The sequence below is a fragment of the Schistocerca piceifrons genome, chromosome 10 (genome assembly GCF_021461385.2).
Source record: "Schistocerca piceifrons isolate TAMUIC-IGC-003096 chromosome 10, iqSchPice1.1, whole genome shotgun sequence".
Lineage (NCBI taxonomy): Eukaryota > Metazoa > Arthropoda > Insecta > Orthoptera > Acrididae > Schistocerca > Schistocerca piceifrons.
This window is the reverse complement of record NC_060147.1, coordinates 137,055,693-137,074,121: the sequence shown is the minus strand read 5'-3', so window position 1 is coordinate 137,074,121 and position 18,429 is coordinate 137,055,693. Positions and strand designations below refer to the sequence as shown.

The 18,429-nt window shown below is 36.4% G+C and overlaps 1 protein-coding gene across 2 annotated transcripts in view; it reads left to right on the top strand.

Moving 5' to 3' along the window:
• Positions 1-17,671, top strand: part of LOC124719117 — a 225,082-nt gene extending 207,411 nt beyond the window's left edge. Inside the window, exons 5-6 of one of the 2 annotated variants that reach the window (XM_047244811.1) lie at positions 14,444-14,736; positions 17,366-17,671. In XM_047244811.1, the coding sequence (XP_047100767.1) occupies positions 14,444-14,596 (153 nt within the window). In that variant the 3' untranslated portion in view covers positions 14,597-14,736; positions 17,366-17,671. Of the gene's footprint in view, positions 1-14,443; positions 14,800-17,365 lie in introns of those variants that run through there. The other variant, XM_047244810.1, reaches the window with a different exon arrangement.
• The last annotated feature ends 758 nt before the right edge of the window (positions 17,672-18,429 follow it).

Below are 18,429 nucleotides of genomic sequence, written 5' to 3'. Positions count from 1 at the left end.
TTTTAAATAGTCTGGAAAGTAGCCCTGCTTGAAAGATTGATTTATAATATCAACTAAAAGTGGAAGTAGGCTCTTGATACAGTCCTTAATTATAAAAATGGGGACTTCATCCAGACCAGCTGAGTTTTTGTTTTTCAGTTTGCTGACTGCTTTATAGACTTCTTCCTGTGTTGTAGGGAATAACACCATTGAGTGTGATACACCATTATTTGGCTTTTTGACCTGAGGGGCTGTAATTTTATTCCTATGCTACTAAAATAATCATTTATATAGTTTGCCAAATATATTGGGTCTTTTATTAAAGTCCCTTCCTCTTTGATTTTCAAGTCTGACAGATTCATTTTCCTGGTACCAGTTTCCTGCTTCACAATCTTCCATACTGCCTTATTTTTGTTTTCAGCAGAGTGCACTATTTTGGAGTTATGAGCTCTCTTTGCTGCAAACAATATTTTCCTATATGTTTTCCTATATCTTTTATAAAAGAGTGAGAAAGCAGGATTAGTTTGGCTGTGTTTAATGGAGGCTACATTCATATACTTAGCAACATCAACTGTTTCCTATATTAATTCCGTGTTAAATTCATTTCCCAAAAGAGAACCATCGTGACATCCTTCAACAGTTAAAACTAATGGTTATACTCCTATGCTCCCCAGGTCTTTCAAACAACACTCATTAAGGAGTGTCTTTTATTGTTTATGCTTAGGAGCCTTACTGCAGCAGTGGAATGTTTATTTATTTCCCCAGTTGTAACAAATAACTCTTAATGGCAGCGTAATGTTTTCTCTCTAGCCTCATCATGTTACAGAATCTCCACTCTGTTCTACTTTTGATTTATTAGATGACACATTCAGTACCACCCAGCATACCATTGATGTGAGGATAATTTCTATCTGTGTCTGACCAGTACTGCAAATAGCTTGAAGTGGTGAGTGAAGCAGTACAACTAAATATAGAATGATCCAGTACTTATAAATACACTACCCTATAGATTTAAATTAAGTGAATTCCATACTTTTGCACAATGAAGTAGTAATTTTAAATATGATCATGAAATGTCTTTTATGCAATGGTGTACGTTTATGCAAATTATTGTTGACTCTTAGCTGTCACTCATTTGAATAATTTATGTCAGCCCATTGCACATGTTTCGTCATAGCGTTTTACTTTTATAGTAGCCAACTGGTCACAGCACTCGGTGTTGCTCTCCTTACTCTTTGCAGTTGCACATCTCATAGTGATGAGTGTGGTACCCAATACTAAGTATTGATGGACAGGGTCTTGTGAAAATCTCAGAGAAGACTTACACTTATTGGGACTATCAACTTACTCAGCCTCACAGGAAAATGTGAAGAACAATTGGACCTTATGGAAATGAGAAAATTAATAATACTGGGAATGTGTGAAATAAAATGTAAAGGAAAAGGCATGAAGAAATGAAGGAACCAGTACACACTGTATTGGCATGGAAATAACAGAGAGACGAAGAATGGTGTCAATTTCATCATGAATAAAGATCTTAAAGGAGTCACTGACATTCAGTACATTAGTGAGCGAATAATAGAGATGACTGTACATTTAGGGAAAGGAAAACTAACTTTTGTACAGGTGTATGCACCTCAAACTGGATGTTGTCAAAAGGATACGAACAAGTTTCTTGAAGATTTGCGTAAGTCATTAGTTAAGAGAGAGTGATCATTATTGGAGACCTAAATGCACAGATTGGGACAGGTAGAACACAATATGAGAATGTAATGGGACCCCATTGATATGGTAGAAGAAATATAGAAGGTGAGCATCTCCTTGGCGTCTGTATGAGGAATGAGTTGGTGGTGTAAAACAGTTGGTTTGAGAAGAGACAGAGCCATCACGATACAGTTTAGATGGATTACAAAAGACTGTAATTGATTATGTCATCACACATGAAGAAAGGAGTAGAATGGTAACTAATGCCAGAGTAACTCCTAGCGAGAGCCTTGACAATGATCACTGTGATCACTCATTGGAGCAAGGGTGTAATAATTCCTCTGGTAAGAAAGGTAGCAGGTGGAAACCCACTAACTATATAGGAATAACCCTATTGTCTCATGGGTTGAAAATACTAGAGAAGATCATAGAAAAGAGACAGAACTATCATAAAACTACAGATCGAGGAGGAACAATATGGCTTCAGAAGTAACAGATCAACAATAGATCTAATTTTTAGCACTCACATGTTGATGGAAAAGTATTGAGAGAAAGGCAACAACCTGGCCATTGCGTGCCTGGATATAGAAAGATCCTATGACAGTGTTATAAGAGATAAGATCTGGGAATGCCTGAGGAGAAAGACTGTGCCTGAAAGACTAATAAGAAAAATCCAGATGTTGTAAAAAGACTGTACTAGCTGTGTACGAATTGGGGAAGGACGATCATCGTGGTTTGAGACCAAGAGTGAAGTTCAGCAAGGAAGTGCCAGGTCCCCACTACTATTCATCACTGTTCTGGATAATATAATGAAAAACATCAAGGAGAAGTCAGGTGAACGGAATGGATTTGCCTCTGCTGATGACATCATGACATGGGGAGAAACTGAAGAGGAAATACAGATCTGACTAGATGAATGGAAATTTCAGTTCCAGAAATATAACCTCAAGATCAGCAAGACCAAGACTTTGGTGATGGCAGTCAACAGAGATGGACAACCAGCAAGTGTAAAACTAGACCACCAACTAGAGTGTGTGGACAGTTTTCCTTATCTTGGAAGTGTAATCTCCAGTGATGATTTGGTCAGAAATGAAATCATCAACAGAGTGCAAAAAGAATCTGAATTCTACAAACAAATAAGATCACTTTTATGGGATGACTTCATTCCCAAAGCGACTAAACTGATGATGTTCAATAGCTATTTCATACCAATATTGAGGTATTGAAACATGTACCCTCACAAATAGAGAATCATCAATGCTGCAAGCATCAGAGATGAAAATTTTTAGATGCACCATCCAGGAGACGAAGATGGACAAGGTAAGGAATAAAGACATCCCTATTAGATTGAATTGGCACATCAAGATGTCAATGGTACTGGCATGTCATGAGAAAGAAACCAACTAGAACAGATAAAGGTGGATGCTAAAAGCCCTCAAGGGAGACCTCATACCTGATGAATGGACTTGATTAAGGCTGATGTAGTGACCAGAGGATGGACTGTGGATTATGCTCTCTGTGAACTGGTGTATTTGCACAGGATGAAGTGGAAGAGGCTCATTACCAGTACCGGTACCCAGGAAACTGGAACTGTTAAATGATGATGATAACTAAATATTGCAACCATGCGTGTGCCACTCTGCACCCAATATCATCATAGCTAGTGTCGCATCTGTCAAAATTGGATTACAAAGCAGCACCCACAATGCTAACTCCTAATGAATCGCCAATGTCTGTGCTCTACACACCATTCCCAGTGGAACTGACATGCATGATGTAACCAATGCAAACCACCAAATGCTTTTGACAGAACTAGATGTTCATTTATTTTAAGTTAACATTTATATCCCATGATAAATTTTAAACCCAACTAAATGACAATTACATTTACACACATACAAAAACAATTTAATTACACTAGCTCCTCATTATCCCTACCTTGAACTGATTGATTGCCCTTTCCCAACCTCCATCTGCCTCGAATCACGCCAACTATTCTTAATAAATCCTTGTGTGAAATTGTAAATGCTTCCTTATTCTTTCAATTCCTTTGAGCACTATTAAGATCAAAGTAACTCAAGACATAAATATCCTATGAATATTTTTATATTAAACATGTATTACTTAATAATTTTATGCATCATAATTGTATATCCATTATGTACAGTAATGGTGAGTGAAACAGTTCCTCTGTGATGGAGTCTGGGGTGATTCTCAAATAAAAATGCATTGTTTTCTGTTCACCACCAAGCATCTCGTTCAATATAATTCTTGCTGTTCTACCTTCTTCTTCGAGTTTTAACCATTATTTCATATAACTTCACATCATCCTATACTTCATCATAAAATCAGTGCACCACACATCTTTTATTAAGATGTTAGCGCAAGAGATGTGGATGATTAATTCTTTTTCAAAGATTGTGAAATTGAAAAGATGTCCATGGAATGTCTATGATGTGAATATCAGGGGTCAGGCCTCAGAACAATGACTTAGAACCGACCTAATTTGAAACAAATGGAGGGTACCATTAATTCCAAAGGAGTGCTCTGTTGTAGTTACAAATACTTAAACATTAATAGAGATTTAAGGCCAAAAAATGTTGGTGAAAGTGATGTGACATTTTCCGTATTGGCTGAGATAGTGGAACTGTTAGGTTGGAGGAATCAGGTGAATTGTTGTTGGAGGAAGATGAAACTGTGTGGTAAATAATTTTATTTTATGTATCGATGGCAAGGCTACTGAGAGTAATATGATGGAAAAAATATGAGTACATTAAATTCTGTTGAGAGCGTCGAATCAGACTTTGAATGACGAAGTCCAAATAGTTTGTAGTACAAATGATCTAGAAAAGTATACTAAAGATGAATGGTATTTATGTAGTCAAAATTACAAACATCACAAGGGTATGTGAGATTTTGAAAAGGCCAAGATAGTGAAGGAGATTGATAAGAGAACCAGGTGTAGAGGAATTACTTGATAAATTAATGGAAAGAGATAATGAGTTTCAAGACTGATAGAAGAGATGAATACAGTGTAGGTGCAAAGAAATAGAAAAGAATCCACGAACAGAAAAATGTTTGGAGGATGAAGAAACTGAAAATGTACGGCCAATCATAGCAATGAGTGTTTGTGACAAGAAAATACAGGCACTTATCAGTTCTAAGAACAAGGTGTCGTCAGTGTTCAAAATTTTGTTAAATAAGCATAAGACCAAGAAATTGGTAATTTTTATCGTAACTGGGGAACAAATTAGAACTGCAACAGGTGTGTTGCGCAAGCCCATAACAGAAGAAATGTTAGTAGAATTGCAAAGTCATTGATTTCAGTTCACAATGAGTTGGTTTATTGTGAGAGGATTAATAAAAGATGTTGTGTTGGGCATTGATTTTGTGATGTACGAGATGCATTCAAGTTCTAAGGCCTCCGATTTTTTTTCTCTGGACTGGAAAGAGATAGAAACATGCGCATTGTTTTAAAATGAGGCCGCGTTCATTGTCAATACGTCCCAGAGATGGCAGCACCGTACGGCAGATGGAATTTTAGCGCCAGCGGCGAGAATGAGAACTGTTTTAAATACTTAAAATGGCGACGTTTTCCTTACTTGAACAGCGTGCAATCATTCGTTTTCTGAATTTGCATGGTGTGAAACCAATTGAAATTCATCGACAGTTGAAGGAGACATGTGGTGATGGAGTTATGGATGTGTCGAAAGTGCGTTCATGGGTGCGACAGTTTAATGAAGGCAGAACATCATGTGACAACAAACCGAAACAACCTCGGGCTCGCACAAGCCGGTCTGACGACATGATGGAGAAAGTGGAGAGAATAGTTTTGGGGGATCACCGAATGACTGTTGAACAGATCGCCTCCAGAGTTGGCATTTCTGTGGGTTCTGTGCACACAATTCTGCATAACGATCTGAAAATGCGAAAAGTGTCATCCAGGTGGGTGCCACGAATGCTGACGGACGACCACACGGCTGCCCGTGTGGCATGTTGCCAAGCAATGTTGACGCACAACGACAGCATGAATGGGACTTTCTTTTCATCGGTTGTGACAATGGATGAGACGTGGATGCCATTTTTCAATCCAGAAACAAAGCGCCAGTTAGCTCAATGGAAGCACACAGATTCACCGCCACCAAAAAAATTTCGGGTAACCGCCGGTGCTGAAAAAATGATGGTGTCCATGTTCTGGGACAGCGAGGGCGTAATCATTACCCATTGCGTTCCAAAGGGCACTACGGTAACAGGTGCATCCTACGAAAATGTTTTGAAGAACAAATTCCTTCCTGCACTGCAACAAAAACGTCCGGGAAGGGCTGCGCGTGTGCTGTTTCACCAAAACAATGCACCCGCACATCGAGCTAACGTTACGCAACAGTTTCTTCGTGATAACAACTTTGAAGTGATTCCTCATGCTCCCTACTCACCTGACGTGTCTCCTAGTGACTTTTGGCTTTTTCCAACAATGAAAGAAACTCTCCGTGGCCGCACATTCACCAGCTGTGGTGCTATTGCCTCAGCAATTTTCCAGTGTATATCAAATTAATTTAACTTATTGATCTTGTCGACAGTATTCGATTGAATGTGTGACACATACACATTGTTGCCTATGAAAAGCATACATCTGTGCTTAAAGGAACATTAATTAGTATAAGTAGACTTGGTATCAAATAATGTAATGTAAAATATGTAAATTAGTTGTCAAATTAGTAGTGCAGGAAAGGGGTCCAATTCCGTTTACCATTACGTCTACATCTACATTTACATTTCCAGGTCATTTTCACTCCATTTCAACTGCACGCAATTTATCAAAGTGTTGCAAAAAGTGCATAATGTGGTAGGAAGCTAATAGAGATCCAATTAGTTATCTTTGGTAACTTTACTGGACATGGTGATAGGAGATGTGATCTTGGGAGCTGCTGGAATATACAAGGACCAGTTATGTTATGGCCATCAGATTATGGCCATCAGGCAGAGAGAGCTGGTTTGGTTTTTCTGATTATGACCCTCATAAAAGTTTAATTTTCATGATCGGGAGTCTAGCGAAATCACAGATTATAACAGGGACTTGAGATTCTGACTTTGGCTGACACAGTATGAGTCTGTATTGCATTTTATGTGGAGTTTAGTTTATGCACCTCAGAGTGGGGTTAGAATACCTGGAGTATAGACATACTTAGCAATTTAAGCATATTAAGTGATGACTACCATCACGCGTGTGCTGCTAGTTATGTTGCAAATGGAACATTCTTACTAAATAGACTCCCAGTTTTGTTTTATTAATCACTACAATTCAATAGGAAGCTATATCTAGCTAAAAGCTGTTACATAAAATATAAAGCTGGAGTAAAGCATATGTTATTACTGCAATTTTCCTAATATGTTATGTTTAATAATCTTAACTTGCATTATGTGTCTGCCCTCAACTATTTGATGGAAAGATTTCCAGTGCAGTAGACGGATTGGTTTCTGCCATATCAGGGTGTAATAAAGAGTGTGTGTATGCCACAACTGTGAAAAAGCTATGAGCCAAATGTTTAACTAACAGAGTCATGCACTAGGCCAAGGAAGTTAAGTCACAAATGGGGTCTTTCTTGTCTGGAATGTGGTCTTAAATTTATGTAGTTCTGAATTTACAATCAAGAATGTGTTGTCCCAGTCCTGAGAGGTGTAAACAATTTTGTATAGGGGCTTCGAGCTTAGAAACATTCAGCAGTAGTAGTAGTAGTACACAAAATTGCTAGTGATATTAAGCAGTGGAGGAGGGAAGATGATAGCACAATGAAAGTGCACCGGACAAGTGTCATCAGGTTCAGCATCAGAGATCAACAGTGCAGAAATCAGCTACAACCATGAGAGCTCCAGCGTCGTCATCAGCAGCAGATCCAGAATCGGCAGAAATTAAAATCAGTGTAGATGTTATGATTGAGTAGAAGTTAAATCAAATCAGAACCAAAATTGACAAAATTCCCAATGAAGAAGGCTGTGTGGATGAGAAAATAAATGATGTTAAAAAGATCAATGGACCTAAAAGTGGAAAAGATGCATAACTGTTTTCTGATGCAGAATGCACTTTTGGGGGAAACACAAGATGTGATTCAGAATGTGTCTGAAAGAACTGTAAATTGCAAAATGGTCATTGGAAAAAATTCACTGGTGTTTGGAGGAGACGAGTTTGAAAGTAGATTTTTTAGTGATGGATCAGGTCACCACGTTAATAAATGTACCTTGTGGTGGACCAAGATCTTCAATATGACAGATTTTCTTGTAGCATGTAAAGACAGCTGCACACCAGGAATTTCTAATGTGCGAAAAATAAAACTAGTGGAAAAATAGTTAGAAAGTTAGAGCGAAATGTGCAACATTTGGAAAAACTGTTCAATGACTTGTTTAGCAAATATAAGGAATCTGAAAAATGTTTTGTAAATAAATCCCGGAGTGAGGCAAAACAGACGAAACTTCAGAACAAGTTCTTTAATGGACCAATTTACAGACATGGCAATACATTAATGAGAAAGCTTTGTGTATGTGAAGTAGCTAAACCCATGCACAAAACTTGAGTGCTGGATGTTCTAACTGAAATTAGAAAGCTCAAGTGACAATTTCCATAATCGATGCAATGGGACTTAATACACAGCCCAACCAACCCAGTAGCCAAATTCTTGGAATTTGTAGTGAAACTGGAAACCACAGGGTTTCACAAGCAGGCAAGGGAATGGGAACTACAATGTATATTTTAATTAGGACAAAGGAATCAATCCAATATATTTCACAGGAGCAGCAGTAATTATGGAAATAATTAATAAAGGGGGAATAATGAGAAAGAAATTTTAGACATCAGGACAAAGAGTAAAGGTTTAAACAACCAGCAATGCAAGGACAACGTAACCACACCAGGAGAGCAGAAAACTAGATTTCTCTGCATCTCAGGTCCAGAGATGTCAATCTAAACCAGCATGGTAAAGGACAAGATGGGTAGCCAAGCCGAAAAAATATAGTGAGTTACTAACAAGGTTGAAATAGTGAAAATGGAGATTGTAAAGGAGGGCAAGAAAGTAGGGACAAATCAGATGCAGAGTAACAGCAAGGAAAGAGAAATACATGGAAAAGATGTATCAAATTACAAGAAAATCATGTACACTTCCTTTATAAGCGAATGTGTGGAGAATTTTCTGGTATGGCTCAATTAATGTGCACGTTCATTATCATGATATTTTAAATAACAATAATATAATTTCTGTTGCTACTCATGATAATGACTATTGTGCATAACCATTATCAAATATTACGTCTACCTTGTAAGACTGCTGTGTCTGTTATTTATAAGGATTAAATGCCTACAGCACACAGTCTAGTTATGCCTGTAGTTACAGTTGGTGCTTGTTTACATAACATTGCATTCCTTCGACTGACATATAACCCTTTGGATTACTGCCTCAATATCTCTCATCTCATTCTAAGTTATTAGAGTGTTTGTTCTATTCTCAGCTTCATATTTCCAAACAACACTGCTTTGCACATTTGTAGCTGTTAGCTGCACTCTTGTCTTACATGTAAGTGCCTACCATTTAAGACTATATGCTCACTCCTGCTAATCCATTCTTTGACCATAGGTCCTCGTTACACCGAGCTCTGTGTAACCATCACCATTTACCAGGCTACATCCATATACTTAGCAACATCAACTGTTTCCTATAGTAATCCCATATTAAATGCATTTATCAAAGGAGAACCAAAGTAATGTACTTCAGCAGTTCAAACTGATGTTATGCTCCTTTGCTACACTGGTCTTTAATACAACACTTGTTAAGGAGTGTCTTTTATTGTTTATGTTCAGCGGCCTTACTACAGCAATGGAACATTTACTTATTTCCCCAGTTTTACAAATAACTCTTAATGGCAGAATAATGTTTTCTCTCTAGCCTCATCGTAATACAGAATCTCCACTCAGTGCTACATTTTATTTATTTGATGACACATTCAGTACCACATAGCATACCATTGATGTTAGCATAATTTCTACCTGTGTCTGACCAGTAGTGTAAGTAGACTGAAGTGCCGAATGAAGCAGCAGTGATAATTATAGAATGATCCAGTACTTATAAATACACTATTCTATAGATTAAAAATTGAGTGACTTTGCATACTTTAGCACAATGAAGCAGTAACTTTGCATATTATCATGGAACATCTTTTATGCAAGAGTGTACCTTTCCGCAAATTATTGACTCTCATTTGTCACTTATTTGAAACATTTATGTCAGCCCATTATACATGTTTCATCATTGTACTTTACTTTGATAATGGCAAATTGGTCACAGCACCTGGCATTGCTCTCCCTACTCTTTCCAGTTGAACATCTCACAGTGATTAAGTCTGGTACCCATCAGTAAGTACTGTAACCATGCCTGTGTCACTCTGCACCCAACATCAGCCAAGATGATGTAGAATCTGTCAAAATTGGATCTCAAAGCAGCCCCCACCAGTCTAAGTCTGAATGAATCCCCAAAGTCTGTGCTCTGTACATCATTCCCAGTGGAATTGACATGCTTGTAAGAGCCAATGCAAACCAGCTTAATGCTTTGACAGAACTAGATGTTCACTTATTTTAACTAACATTTATATCCCTTGATATATTTTAAACCTAACTAAATGGCAATTACAGTTATACACATACAAAAAGATTTTAATTACATTAGCTCCTCATCATCTCTACTTGAACTGATTGATTGCCCTTTACCAACCTCCACATGCCTCGAATGAGGCCAACTATTTGTAATACCTCCTGGCGTGAAATTTTAAGCTCCTCCTTATTCTTTCAATTCCTTCGTGCACTATTAAGATCACCATAACACTAATATCCAATGAATATTTTTACATTAAACATGTATTACTTAATAATTTTATGCGTAATTTTATATCCGTTATAAACAGTAATGGTGTGTGAAAAAGCTCATCTGTGATGGAGTCTGGGGTGATTCTCACGTACAATTACATAATTTTTTGTTCACTACCAAGCATCCCGTTCAATTTTATTCTTGCTATTCTATGTGCTTCTTTTCATTTTAACCATTTTTCATATAACATAACATCATGCTATACCTCATCATAAAATTAATGCACATCATCTTTTATTGAGATGTTAGTGCAAGAGAAGTGTATGATGAATTCTGTTTAAAATAATGTGAAATTGAAAAGATGTCTGTGGAATGTCTACAATGTGAATATCGGGGGTCAGGCCTCAGAACAAGGACTGAGAACAGGTCCTAGTTGTATAGAAATGGAGGGTCCCATTAATTGCAAAGGAGTACTGTGTTGGAGCTACAAATATTTAAACATTAACAGGGATTTATAGCCACAAAATGTTGGTGAAGGTGATGTGATGTTTTCCTTATCTGCTGAGATAGTGGAGCTGTTAAGTCAGAGGAATCAGATGAATTGTTTTTGGAGGAGGATGAAAAACGTGAGGTAAATAATTAAATTATATGTGTAGATGATAAAGATACTGAGAGTAATACAATGGAAGAAAAGATGAGTACATTAAACTCTGTCAAGAGCACTGTATTAGACTTTGAATGACGAAGTCAAAATAGATTGTAGTACAAAAGATCTGGACAGGTATACTAAAGATGAATGGTGTTTATGTAGTCAGAATTACAGACATCAGAAGGGTATGTCAGAGTTTGAAAAGGCTAAGATAAGGAGTGAAATTGATAAGAGAACCAGGTGTGGCAGAATTACTTTATGAATTAATGGAAGGAAATAACAAGGTTCTACAGTTTTGCATGGGGAAAATACAGACTGATCTAATAAATGAAATTTCAATTGTAAAAACCAACTACATTCAAAGACAGATGAAGCTAATTAAAGTGGATATAAATGGTATAATTGAGAGGAAGTTAGCTCAAATCAGAACCAGCATGCCACATGAGAAAATAAATGATGTTAAAAAGTCAATGAGGCTAAAAGTGGAAAAGATGCATTACTAATTTAGGGGTGGTGTTAATAATTGTTTGCTGAAGCAGAATGCACTTTTGGGGGAAACATGAGATGTACTTTACAATATGCCTAAGAGAACTGTACATTGCAAAATGGTCTTTGGAAAAACTCAGTTGGGTTTGGAGATGAGCTTGAATGTAGATGTGTTAGCGACTGATCAGGTCGCCACTATAATAAATGTACCATGTGGTGGACCAGGATCTTCAATATGCTTTCCAAACAATGGAAAGTACCATCTGATAGATTTTCTTGCAGCATTTAAAGACAGCTGCACACCAGGAATGTCTCATGCGTGATAAATAAAACTAGTGGAATGACAGAAGGAAATGTGCAACAGTGGGAGAATTGATGAATGACTTGTTTATCAGTTATGAGGCACCTGAAAAATGTTTTGTAAATAAAGTCTGGAATGAATCACAATGGACGAAACTTCTGAACAAGTTCTTGGATGAGCCAGTTTACAGACACAGCAATACAAAAATTAGAAAGTTTTGCGTATGTGAAGTGGCGAAACTGATGCACAAAACCTGACTGCTGGGTGTGCTAACTGAAATTACAATAGTCAAGTGACAATTTCCAGAATAGATGCAATGGGATCTAATACACAGCCCAACAAACAAAGTAGGCAATTTGTAGTGAAACTGGAAACTGCAGAGTTTCAACTGCAGGCACGGGAATGGGAACCACAATGTAAATTTTAATTAGGACAAAATGAATTGGTCCTATGTATTTCACAGAAACAGCATTATTTATGGAAATAATTAAGAAAGGGGGAATAATGATGAAGAAAATTTTAGACATCATGAAAAGGAACAAAGTTTTGAATGACCAACAGTGCAAGGACAGCAGAACCACAACAGGAGAGCAGAAAACTAAATTTCTCTGAATCTCAGGTCCAGAGATATAGATCTAAGCCAGAATGCAAAAGAGAAAGATGGGTAGCGAATCCGAAAATATATAGTGAGTTAGAAAGCGAGGTTGAAATCATGGAAATGGAGATGGTAAAGGAGGGCAATAAAGTAGGGAAAAATCAGAAGCAGAGTAACAACAAGGGAAGAAAAATACATGGGAAACATATATCAAATGACAATAAAATGGGAGTAAAATATTTTTTGATTCAAGGGAGGAAGAGGCTAATGGTAAAAGACTTTGTAAAACAAAATCACTACCAGTTATATGACCAGAAGCAGATACAACCTTGGCAGAGATTGAATGGAATCTTGTCTCAATCCATATAAAATGCAGCAGCAGTAATCATTGTGATGTCAGGTGTAATTCAGTGAACATACTGGTGAATGTTCAAGGTGACACTAATAGAATTTCACATGTAGTATTGATGTATGTAGAGAAGGTTGAATTTATGTCGACAACAGATGTAATTCATTCATCGTGAAAAGTGAGGAGGAGATTTCAGAGAATACAGTAGTGGGTGAGGATTGTAATACTGCTGGATTAGATGTGTCAGAAGAGAGAATTAAAGCATTCATTTCTGTAGTGGATAGTGGGCTAATTGTTTTATATGATGATAAAATGTCAATAAGAGGTTCTAAGTCAGACCCACAGACCAGCAAGAAATTATGAGGAAACTATTGAGCGGGATTATGAAATTAGTACTGAGTAGTACATAAAGGAGGAAGTAGAATACAGTTTTATGATAGGAGATCATACTGGAAAATTTCAAAATCACTATCACTGTAATTGTGGAACAATAAATAGATTAAGGTGGTGAAAGTGCTTATTACAAGGAGAGAAAAATTAGCCCAACAGAAGTATATGATGAGTTCTTATTAAAAGATTGTGAAATTGAAAATATGTCCATGGAATATCTGATGTGAATATCAGGGGTCAGACCCGAGAGGGGTGGAGAACAGGTCCTAATTTGAATGGAAATGGAGAATCCCTTTAATTCCAAAGGAGTACTCTAGTTTAGTTAGAAATATTTAAGCATAAATGGAGTAGCTCACTACCAGATAATGCACTTTTACAAACTTTGAAAGATTGTGTGTGGATGAAATAGAACGAAAATGCCCTGGAAATGTAAATGTAGGTGTAAATGTAAATGGTATTGGACTCTTAACTGCAATAATAATTCTACAATTAACTTACACGGTTTACATTAAACCTTACTTGGTACCATGTATACGGATACTAATTACTATTCCTTTAATTACATGTCTAAGCTGTTCATAGACAAGAATGTGTGTTTATTGCACTTTCATTCAAATACCATTCATTCACAAAATCAATATTTAAATTAATCTGTTATTAATCTGTTATTAATAATGTACAGCATCTTTTATGTGTATGTGTGGAGTAAATTCTGGTATGACACAATTAATGTTAAAACTTATAATCATAGCATATTAAATGATAATAACATAATTTGTGTTGCCACTCATGATGACTACTGTGGAATGCCATTGTCCGATATTATGTTTACCTTGTAGTGCTGCTGTTTTTGTTATTTATAATGTGTAAATGCCTACAGTGTAAATGCCTAGTTACACTTGTAGTTGAAGATGGTGCTGGTGTACATAGGATTGCATTCCTTCAACAGACATATAACTGTTTGGCTTACTGCATCAATATTTCTTGTCTAATTCTAAGTTAATAGGGTTTTTGTTCTATTCAGGGCTTAGGCATTTCCAAACAACATTACTTTGGGCATATGTAGCTGTCCTCTTGTCTTTTACATGTAAGTGACTAACACTTAAGGCTACCTGCTCACTCTTGCTAATATATTCTTTGTCAATAGGCCCTCACCATGCTGAGCTCAGTGGAACCCATTACCATTTGCCAGGCTACATCCATATGCACAGCAGCATCAACTGTTTCCTACAGTAATGCTGTGTTGAATGCATTTCCCAAAAGGGAACTGTCCTTGACGTCCTTCAGCAGTTTGAACTAATGGTTTGCTCCTTTGCTGCTCTGGTCTTTCATACAACACTTGTTAAGGAGTTTCTTTTATTGTTTATGCTTAAGGGCCTTATGGCAGCAGTGAAACATTTACTTAATTCCCCAGTTTTAAGAAATAACTTTTAATGGCATGTAAATAGACATCAGAACTATATTGTCAGGCAGGTTATAAGTGGGCTTTCAGATCATGATGGACAAATTCTCACTATTTATGACGTTAATCTGTTCAAAAAAGAATTTCCTCGATGGAAAGTCATAAGAGTAATTAATGAAAAGGCGAAAGGAACTTTCAACCACAGGTTGCAGCAAATGGATTGGTCTTTAGTATATAGCCATGATGATGTTGATACTAAATTTAACTGTTTTATAAATGAATTCTGTGCTCTTTTTGAAGAAATATTTCCCAAGAAATGGGTCAGAAACAGTGCTTCCAATTCTGTAAGCAAGCCTTGGATTACAAAAGGTATAAAACAGTCATGTAAAACCAAAAGGGAAACTTATGCTGCAATAAGATTCTGTAAAGATGTAGAAAAATGGGAACACTATAGAATATACTGTAAAATTTTGAAGAAACTAATACAGAAATCAAAAGCCCTTTATTATGAGAAGAAAATAGATAATTCTAATAATAAAATAAAAGCAATTTGGAGCATTGTAAAAAAAGAAACTGGAAGAGATGCAACAAGTAAAGAAGATATAAATAATATCAGATATGAAGGTATCCTAATAGATAACCCCAAAAGGGTGGCTGAGATTTTTAATAAACACTTCCTATCAGTATCTCAACAGATTGGTTGCAAGCCCGATGTTGATGAAGCTGTAACTCTTTGTCAAGCTGTATATTCTAACACAATTTCAGAAATGCACCTTAATCCTGTCACTGTAGAAGAAATTCAAAAAATCATCATGTCTCTAAAAAGTACGAATTCTGCAGGGGTTGATAATATATCTAGTAACTTATTGAAATATTCTTGTGTGTGGATAAGGGACATTCTCTGTCATATTTTCAATGCTTCCCTTCAGAAAGGTGTTGTTCCCAGTAGACTTAAGTATGCCATTGTGAAGCCCCTGTACAAAAAGGAGGATAAAGCTGAACTAACTAACTATCGACCTATCTCTTTGCTGACAGCTTTCTCCAAAATTCTAGAAAAGCTAATACATGTAAGAATTACTGATCATCTCATGAAGAATGGAGTTCTCAGCAAAAGCCAGTTTGGCTTTCAAAAGGGCCGTTCAACAGAAGACGCAGTCTACGCACTTGCAAATGAAGTTCTAGAAACCCTTAATGAAAAAATGCTAGCACTTGGTGTCTTCTGCGATTTATCCAAAGCGTTTGACTGTGTTGATCACCAGATTCTCTTGCAAAAAGCAAAATTAGTAGGAATAAGTGGTGTTGCAGGCAATTGGCTACAGTCGTACCTCCAAGACAGAAAACAAAAAGTTGTGTTGAATAGCTCGGGTGGAGTATGTGACACTTCCTCAGATTCTGAATGGAGTTCCATTACATGTGGAGTGCCCCAGGGCTCAATTCTTGGGCCACTATTATTCCTGATTTTTATAAATGATCTACCATCATGTACAAGCCTGCCGTGTAAATTTACATTATTTGCTGATGATACCACAATTTTTATGAGCAGTAGAACAGTCAACAATCTTGAGGAACTCAGTAATCACATACTCTCAGATATGGTTAATTGGTTCAAGGTGAATGGTCTCTCATTAAATTCCAGTAAGACCAGCTTTATTCAATTCTGTACAAAAACAGAAAAAGAGAGAGAGATAAGTGTGACATGTGGTAATCAACCAATAGTCAGAATGGAAACAACAAAATTTCTTGGAGTGCACATTGACAAGAAAATGAACTGGTCTTCACATATTATTGATCTCTGTAAGAGGCTTAGCTCTGCTACCTATGCTTTACGGGTTGTCACTACATGTGTTGAACCTAACACTGCAAAAGTGGCCTATTATGGCTATTTTCATTGTCTCATTGAGTACGGAATTATTTTTTGGGGCAACCAGCCATTAGCAAGGAAAGTGTTCATTGCACAGAAGCGAGCTTTAAGAATTATATGTAGATTGCGCCCAAGAGACTCTTGTAGAAATAGTTTTCGTAATCTTAAAATATACACAACTACATGCCAATATATTTTTTCTCTCATGTGTTTTGTTTGTAAAAATATAGATATATTTCAACCAAATAGTAATTATCATGAGCATAACACACGGAGGAAGAATGACATACACAGTGAACTCAGAAATTTGAGCTTGGCACAAAAGGGTGTCCATTACACTGGAGCAAAACTCTTCAATGCTCTTCCTCCCGAAATAAAGACAAAGATTCATAACAATAGCGAGTTTAAGAAAGCACTAAAAATATTTCTGCTAGAAAATGCTTTTTACAGTCTAGATGAATTTTTAACTAAATAAATTGTAATATTTTAATATTATATAATACAAGTTGACATAATGCCACTACGAATTTTATTTAACCTGAGATCTGTATCTGTGTGTGCTCCGTATCTGTTTTCTGTAGTGTTTTAATAATTCTAAGAAAATATGTATTTTCTTTTTCTATATTGCTGCCCAAAGAATTTACTGTATAAGTTTTTATATAATTATGTACTCAAATTTCTGTATATGCTATAAGATTATCAGACTGTATTTGTAAAAAACTGACTCGTTCCACGTCCTTGTGTATTCAACACAGTTGACCTATGGAACACGAAATAAATCAAATCAAATCAAATCAAAATGGCAGTGTAATGTTCTCTCTCTAGGCTCGTCACGTTACAGTATCTCCGCTCAATGCTACATTTGATTTATGAAATGACACATTCAGTGCCACCTAGCATACCACTGATGGTAGCATAATTTCTATCTGTGTCTGACCAGTAGTGTCAGAGGTGAATGAAGCAGTACTACTAACTGTAGAATGATACAGTACTTATACCTGACAGAGTAATCTTTTTATACTGTGGATGAATATCTGAAAGAAAATGTATACCATCACTAAACTTATTGTGTCTAGAAGTAGTTCAATTGATTTTATTGTGCATTTGGGCATTAGCACACTTTTTGTAACAACAGATTGGCTGTATATGTATTTACTCTTGTAGGCCTAATATCTGATTTAACTTTGTGCTCTTATCTTTAACCTTTATTTGAAACTCCTTTTTCTGTTAAATGGTTGTTATATTATCTAGCTGACATTGTATCTGTTACTGTATTTATAGTATGTCTTACTTAAAATATGTACAATTTGCTATTGAATTGCCCTTGTATTTATTGTAAGTTTAAATTGAAACCTGTACAATTTGACACGTTCCATATCCTTGTGATTGACTCACTAACTGGATCCACGGAACAAGAAATAAATAAATAAATACACTATTCTATAGATTTAAAATTAAGTGAATTTGCATACTTTTCACAAAGAAGTAGTAATTTTAAATACTATCATGAAAGGTTTCTTATGCAATGGTGTTCAGTTGTGTGAATTATTGTTAACTGTCAACTGTCACTTATTTGAATAATTTATACCAGCCCATTTCACATGTTTCATCATAGCACTTCATTTTCATAATAGTCAATCGGTCACAGCACCTGGCGTTGCTCTCTCCACTCTTTCCATTTGCACTTCTCATGGTGCTGAGTCTGGTACCCAACACTTAAGTACTGCAACCATGCATGTGTCACTCTGCACCCACCATCAGCAAAGATGATGTAGAATTTGTCAAAATTGTTTCATTAAACAGTTCCCAGAATACTAAGTCCGAATGAATTCCCAAAGTTTATGCTGTGCACACCATTCCCAGCAGAACT